This window comes from Pundamilia nyererei, unplaced genomic scaffold (genome assembly GCF_000239375.1).
Source record: "Pundamilia nyererei isolate P.nyererei 1_Seehausen unplaced genomic scaffold, PunNye1.0 scaffold00189, whole genome shotgun sequence".
Lineage (NCBI taxonomy): Eukaryota > Metazoa > Chordata > Actinopteri > Cichliformes > Cichlidae > Pundamilia > Pundamilia nyererei.
Genome location: NW_005187590.1, coordinates 952,965 through 960,761, shown reverse-complemented (window position 1 = coordinate 960,761; position 7,797 = coordinate 952,965). Strand labels below are relative to the sequence as shown.

Sequence of the window (7,797 nt, the reverse complement as noted above, 5' to 3'; positions counted from 1 at the left end):
GATTGGTGGCTGAATCTAATTAACCTTTAAATTTGAGTGTTTTTAGACCCATTGCCACAGTCTGAAATCAAGCACATGACCATGCAGTCTGTCTTTACAAAGTTTTGTGAAAGAATGAATCATTCTAACAAGCTCAGAAAATTCGAGTGTGGTACTGCAAGAGAAGGCATCCTAGTCCAAGTCTTCCCTCCTAGATATGATCAACTGTGGGGGTACTGTAGGGGATGTTATTGCAAAGTGGAAGCATTTAGGAATCGCAGCAACTCAGCCTCAAAGTGGCAGACTGTACAAAGTTATACTGTGATTGCTAAGTGTTGAAGTGCATAATGTGTAAAAGTTGCCAATCTTCTGCTGACTCAGTAAATGCTGAGTAGCATGGGTTTCAATGGCTGAGCAGCTCTTGTACTTGTAATGTGTTGGTGTTCCTTTAGTTTTGCCATAAAGTCTTACACATTCATCTAACCAGCAAAAGATCCAAAGTTTGATCATGGGACAAGACACAAACCTCTTCATGGTTGCATCAGAAAGAACATCCAGTACAAAAAAGTTCAATAAAATGTGTTGAGCTACCTGCTATAGTGAACCCTTGTATATAACAGACAAATCAAAGGTAGCTTTTAGTGTAACTTGTTAGCTGCAGTAGAAAACGACTATGTGTTCAGCTTGCCATGTACAAGGCAGACTAAAGTTACATCAAAATTTGTGAAGGGCCTCAATTTCAATACAAGTTCTACATCAAACTGACACAGAAACGTGCCCTGGTTCATCCACTGGTGCAAGCAAGTCTCCAGCTCTTTCTGTGTGGTAATGTACGCAGTGGTTTTATGGGGGGGTGGGGTGACTGGTACAGCTTTCAACAGTGCTGCATTAAATCTAACAACTGAGATAATAACATGCATTCATTTTGGAAACTACATTTGAAGGTTCAGTTAACACTTGCATGAGGCTGGTGACCTGTCCAGGGAGTACCTTGCTTATGCCCTAAGATAGCTGGGATAGACTGCAGTCCTTTGGTTAAGTGACAAATTTAAGGCCTATCAACCTCCAGTCAGTAAGCCTACATACATCTGCAACCTGGTGAAAGTGCTCTCAGATGTGCTTAAATTCTTTAAAACTTAATGCAGACATTTTCTGCAGCATCTGTAGCGAAAAATGCAAGCTGACAAAAAGCTGACCAAGGCGGCAACACCCGATCAAACACAAAATGCATCTAAACTTTGACCACATGTTTCATATTTGATGCTCTGCTGATTCAACTGGAAAAGGTACCCAGCTCCACCTGCCTGGGTCAACAGACCTGTGCTGCTTTTCGGCCGTCTTACAATTGTTATACAAGGAGAAACTACCTATAGGGTCAGTTTTGTGTACCACCCTGTAAAATTTGGACCAGAGCTGACTTGGCCATGGAAGAACTGCATTTTTTAGAGTTTTACATTGGCTCCGTTTCACAGCCTGGTGGTTAACAACTGAAAGAAAACTGCTGGTTAAATGACAGCTGTAAACCAATGATATGTTGCTGTGCTAACAGTCAGTTGTAATCTGACTGCTCAAACTGTGGAGGTGTATGACCCTCTGCTGTTAATCCCATCACACAAATGAGAGGATCATAGATCTATGCGCTCCCCATTATTATCAGAACCGTTTTTAGCTCCTTCATATTGCTTTTACATTTTAAAAAAATGCTGTCAAAATATTAAGAACCATCTTAACACATAAAACTTCAGACTTGTCACAGATTCAAGCACTCACAACCATCTTGGATCCTTGGCCCGTCAATTTTCTACCACCCACTGCAACTGCATGGAGCTAAAAATAGGAATGATTGTCCGATTCATCTTTTTGAAGACAGACTGCTTTGAAGGAATAGGAAGGAATGGCAGTAATATGGTGATAGCCAAAGATTAAAATAAGTATTATTTGAATTTATTTATGCAGGTACATCAGGTATATAACTGGCTAGTTCTTCACTATATGACATATACGATATGTCAAGCAGTAACACTGAATCCCATCCATAAAAGAAAAAGAAAAAAAAACAAGCAGGAGCAGCTTATAACACCTTCCTCATTTATTTTCATCTGCCCCTAGAAAACCGTTGTAAAATACTCAAAAACAATAAATCATCAGCAAATTACAGTAAAACAAGAGCATAACTGCACAGAGATATTCTTGCTGAGATCATAAAAGCTCAGTTATATTTCTATGTTGACATGTTAAGTCCAAAGAAAAATTATTTACCGATTCTTAGAAATCCAAATTATTCAGGAATAGTTTTGGACGGCATGTATGGACAAAGAATACTTGTTTGTTTGTTTTTTTTTTTAAAAACAGTGTGCACCATCCTATATTAGGATCTTATTAATTAATCAGGCTTTTAATCCTTTTCTCGGTATCAACAAAAGTGAAAGCACAATACCAAGGGGAGCCGCTGTATTGAACTCGATTCTACTTGTTTCAATCACATTATGGTCTACTCAGCGAGAACTGATTATTTTCAGGCATAAACGTTTCCTTATAATGTAAATCTGAAACCCTAATATATTCCGGAAATTGTGCCAATAAACATGGCCTTAATGGCTTTTTTTTTTAGTAATTAGCACCGTTAATAAATTATACTATAAATTTCCTCGCCCAATAAAACATCCCTTGTAGTCATTTAATCTTTGATATTAAAATGTTTATGCTTTCGGCTGTCATCGTTGCTGTGCCTCCCATCGGGACAAGTAGATGTAACAGAAGCTAGGCAGCTAGCCTTAGCCTAGCTACAGTGCACGCATTACAACCGTTCACGCTGACAGTGAAGTCAATGCCTAACAGCAACATGAAACACACAAAACTAATTGCAGTTTTGTTGTCAGGGGCTGATGTGCTGCAGAATATTCGCGGCCTTATTAGCTACATGCTAGAGCTAACGCTACAGCTAATGTTGTCAACGGCAGTTACACGTAGACTAGCCAATGGTAGCAAGTTAGCCGGATAAGCTACCCCAACAGGCAACATAAAAACACCAAAGAAAGCCCGGAATGACAGGGGACCGAGAGGCTTAATTTGGACACCTACCTGTCATGTAAAATAAAGCGGACGGTGTGTCTTTTCTTCATAATCACAGTAGCACTAAAGGAAACGAGGGGAAAACAACAGGACTCACAGCAGTTAATACCGGTATACGGACCATCATGCACTGCTGGAAAGAGGAACGTCAACGTCAGGTTCTTTATTTGCCTGTTTGCAAGTTTCAGTCTTCAAAGCTCGCTGCTGCCCCCTGCTAACTAAAGCTGAATCGGTCCATATCAATGTCATTGGTCCGTATACAGTAGACAACAAAGTGCGCACTCACCGGCCACTAGATACAGCTATGAAACTGTTATATAAACAGTTTATGGCATATCTAATATAGCAGCAACTCAGCATTTGGTCATGTAGACATTGTTAAGACGAACTGCTGTTCAAATTGAGTATCAGAACGGGCAACGAAAGGTGATAAGTGATTGTGAAGCAGGGTTTAACTTAACTGCACAACAGAAGATCAGAAAAACGCTGACCGGGCATACTTACAGTAACAACCGCATAATTTTAATGGAATAACCTACGAGAGTAGTGCTATTGAACTTTCCGTCTTCTTATGGCCACTCTGTCCCTGGTCTTTCGATGGCTACTTCCAGCAGGATAACTCGCCATGCCGCAAAGCTAAAATAATTTCAAATAGGTTTACTGAACACGATATATTAAACGGTGTTACGGCAGTGCCTATCCCAGCTGTCGAGAGACAGGGTCACCAGTCTAACAGGGTTAACGAAGAGAGATAGACAACCTCACCATGTCACCTATGGGCAATTTAGCCTAGCCCCATTAACTGCATGTCTTTGGACTGTGGGAGGAAGCCGGAGTACGCGGACAGGACCCACGCAAACACGGGGTGAACATGCATAGCATGATTGTGGAATTGAACTCAGAACCTTCCTGCTGTGATACAACAATGCTGACTAATTTATTTCTCGCTGGTAATGCCCTCATTCATTTTAGGATGCTGGATCTACCCAAGATTCAATTCAATCACAACAGCTGTCGCCTCAAGGCGCTTTATATTGTAAGGCATACTTTACAATAATACAACAGAGAAAACCCCACAATCATGTGACCCCATATGAACAAAGCTTTGGCAGCAGTGGGGAGGAAAAAACTCCCTTTTAACAAGAAGAAACCTCCAGCAGAACTAGGCTCAGGGAGGGGCGGTCATCTGCCGTGAGGGAAATAGGACCAGATATGTTGCTAAATTTATTTTTTCATATTGTGAAATGTTTTAGAAAAAAACTGTAATTATAATAATTTTATGTTATTCAGAGGTTGAATGAAAATACTAGACGCTTCAGTACACCTTAGTGCAGGCTAAACTGTGGTAAAGTTCACAGTAATGCACTGGACTGTGCAGGACAAGGTGTGATAATCATGCTCAATGTGAGGCTACAAGGGTAGCGGACATTAATTCAAGGTACTGATGCTGATTAGATGAATGAATTTTACCTTTTATAGCAGCTTTATAGTGTGTAGAGGTTGGAAATGAGCCATATAGCTTATTGAACAACTGGTTATATCTTCTTGAATTCACTAAATCAGTAAAGACCAGTGAACTGGAGTCAGATCACATTCAAAATACAAAGTGTAAAGGTTCAGTATGAATCCAAAGATGTGACTTGTACTTGAAAATGAGTTTATGCACATTTACCAATCTTGATCCAGCTGGCTTTCCATCAGCTGCACTTTTCCAGTTTGGGCTAAATGACGTCCCTTTTGCTCCAAACACATTATCCAGTCCACATCAGTACAGTACTCGGCCTGATTCATTTTCAATGTTCTCAATTTTTTGTGTATACACATCTATATCTTGATATATAGATAGACTCATTTAAAATCTAACTTCCACTACTCTTATATGAATACTCTGGTTGTATATGTACAGTAAACAAACAGTCACAAATTTCAGCCTTGTTTTTATTGTTCGCTATCGGTACAAAAAAAGAAAAGAAAAAAAAAAAAGGAAAAGAAAAGTGTACAGCATGACTGCATAACCAAGAAGGAGACACACTTTAAAAACAGGCTAGTGACAAAATATAATGAATACCTGGTTCACAGGAAATGAGTCAGAGCGAACGTATCAGCATCTGCTTTGATGCTTTCAGACTAACATTCCCTCTCATCACGGTTTTGGTTGATGATGCTGTTAATTTCTTGCACGATGAGTCAAAACAAAAAAATAACAATAAAGATACTTGGATAATATTTCTTAAAACTCATCAGGGATAAAAATTAAGTTTAGAGAAAGGTACAAGAAAGAGGTCCAAGAATCTTTACAATCAGAATAAAACATAATTAAGAAAATATGAAGTACATGATGAATTTAAAGTGACAGGTTTGGCCTCAAGATACTGGACAAATGCTGAATACAGAGCTGCTGAGCTACCTGGGTCTGTAAGGAAATGTAACTATTCCCTAATAAATAGTATAAATATAACTATTTGCTTGTAAAAAAAAAAATTGTTAAAACAATGATCGCTGATTTGAAGTCATTTATCTCTTTAGTTGAAAAATGTATAAACTTATGTTTCAAGTCACAGGAGAGCAGCTTAAAAAGTTTCCCAGATACAGTTTTGCTAGCTTGGGTTCAGAGTTTGCATCCAAAAAAAAAAAAAAAAACAGGTCACTTGATTTTGGAGTTTAAAAAACAATCCCCCCCAAAAAATCAAAATGTACTCTTACACTCCACGTAAGAAAGAAATATTTAAAAATAAAAAATAAAAAAAACACCTAAAATCCAGTGTTTCCCCTGAATAAGCTTCCAGACCAACATCTGCACACAACTCTTGACTCGATCTTGTTATCAGCTCATTAATGCAGTATGAGACGGTAATCAGCTACAGAGAGATGCAGGGAAATGTTGCACTGACTCATAGACAAAATTACATTAAAAAGGTAAAAGAATAAATTAAGTGTAAGTAAGTTAAAGATCATCACAGCTTTTCCAGACAGCTGTATCTGGGGAAGAACCTTCACCTTTTTGGTGCCTGAACCATATAACCGTATAAAAGGTAAGAATCAACCCAATAAATGCACAAAAACACTAAATTAAGTTAAATTAAGTTATGAAAATTCCCAAACTGTAAATAGTTGCATCCCTCTTTTGTTGATTAAGGCTTCAGATAAAGAGTCAAGAGTCGTTCCTAATCCAGCGGGCTTTGGAAGATCAGTTTGACACAGCCGGTCTCCCTGCTCAGCGGCTGGATGCAGAATGGGCAGGCGGCATGGAAGGCATGTGTGCCATGTGGCAGCGGGATCTGGCTCCAGTACACAGTTGTTTTTTCTGAACAAACGTGGCCACAGGGGACAAAGGCGTGGGTAGGGGACTCCGCATCGACGTAGAACCCCGGCTCGCAGCCAAGCCACAGTGGCACATAAGGGCCCCTCGCACGGCACATGGGGCACTCCCGCTCCTGACACTCTGCTTCGACCTCAGGATCACAGCGCCCTCCCCAGCCATGGTAGCCATGCACATGGCCGCAGCGCAGGTATGCCCATGGTTGCTTCTCATCCAGGACGTCCTTGCGACGCAGGCTGGGGAAGGCCAGTGTGTTGAAGCCCACGGGACACTGTGGCCGCCCGGCATTCAGCTCCTGCCGCAGGGCCTCCAGGTGTTTGACAGTGGGAGTGAGGGACAGTCCTTCGGCCGTGCGCCACAGCAGGGTGGCACCACACAGGTCAATAAGAGACCCATCCACCAGCTCGTTGGACTCAGATTCCACCTTGGAGGGGGCATTAATGACCTGGGATTAATGACCTGGGCCTTGCGCATGTCTGTGTGTAACAGGTTTGCATGTCTTTGTGGGGACCAAAGATTGTAAGTTTACTATGCTTGTGGGGACCAACGGCCCTTATGGGGACAAATTCCCCTCCCCCACGTGTTTGAAGACATTTTTGAGTCTCAAAATGTGGTTTTAGTGTCAGGGTTACAATTAGGTTAGGATTAGAGTAAGCAGCTAGGGAAAGCATATCAATTAGATGTCCCCACGAGAATATGAAAACACAACTGTGTGTGTTTGTGTGGTGTGTGAGAGAAAACAGGAGTCGCTCACCATATTCCCCCTCTGCTGAGCTGATCTGGTCTCCCGCAGTGTAAAAACATTCCCACAAACTGAGATTTCCCTCCATTGACCAGGTTTGGAGTCCTGGCAGAAGCCGTGGCGAGGATGCATCACGAGAACTCCATTTGTCGTCAGTGCATCCATCTGCCCATCCTGCATTCTCCACTTGGCTGCCTTCTCCTATGAAGAGGTCAAATGTATGTTTAGCACATTCAAACTGAAGAAATGTTATCACAGGAAATGAGCAGTTTGTGCATTCTACCCCAAGGAAGATGTTTTTAGACGTGTCAAAGCCTGCGGCGTAAATTCGTGCAGAGTAAGGTGGGTTTCTTTGGCAGATGATGCGGCAGGCAAAGCGGGAGATGGTGCTCTGAAGTGTCTGACTGTCAGCTTGGTTCTGACCTCCAGGCACAGTATCCGTAACCACAAAGTCAATGGGACTCTCTGTAGAACGGCCAATCTGTAATTACACAGAGACAAGTGCTCATGTCTTGCTTGTTTTCAGTGGTGTTCATTATGCTACCTACAGAACATATTTTGTGGTAGACACCACTTTAATAAAGAAAACTGACATGTAACAATGTCATTCATCCAGTGTTCACTTTGACCTAAAAATCTTACGTGGATCTTACGTGGTCAGTACACACAAACAAAACAGTGAAGA

General features: G+C 41.2%; 1 protein-coding gene across 1 annotated transcript in view; it reads right to left on the bottom strand.

Moving 5' to 3' along the window:
* Positions 1-5,764: 5,764 nt before the first annotated feature.
* Positions 5,765-7,797, bottom strand: part of LOC102205758 (E3 ubiquitin-protein ligase pellino homolog 1) — an 8,220-nt gene continuing 6,187 nt past the window's right edge. The window contains exons 4-6 of the mRNA XM_005747124.1: positions 7,396-7,593; positions 7,125-7,313; positions 5,765-6,794 (exon numbers count right to left, since the gene is read on the bottom strand). Coding sequence (XP_005747181.1) covers positions 6,216-6,794; positions 7,125-7,313; positions 7,396-7,593 — 966 coding nt within the window. The 3' untranslated portion in view covers positions 5,765-6,215. The remainder of the gene's footprint in view (positions 6,795-7,124; positions 7,314-7,395; positions 7,594-7,797) is intronic.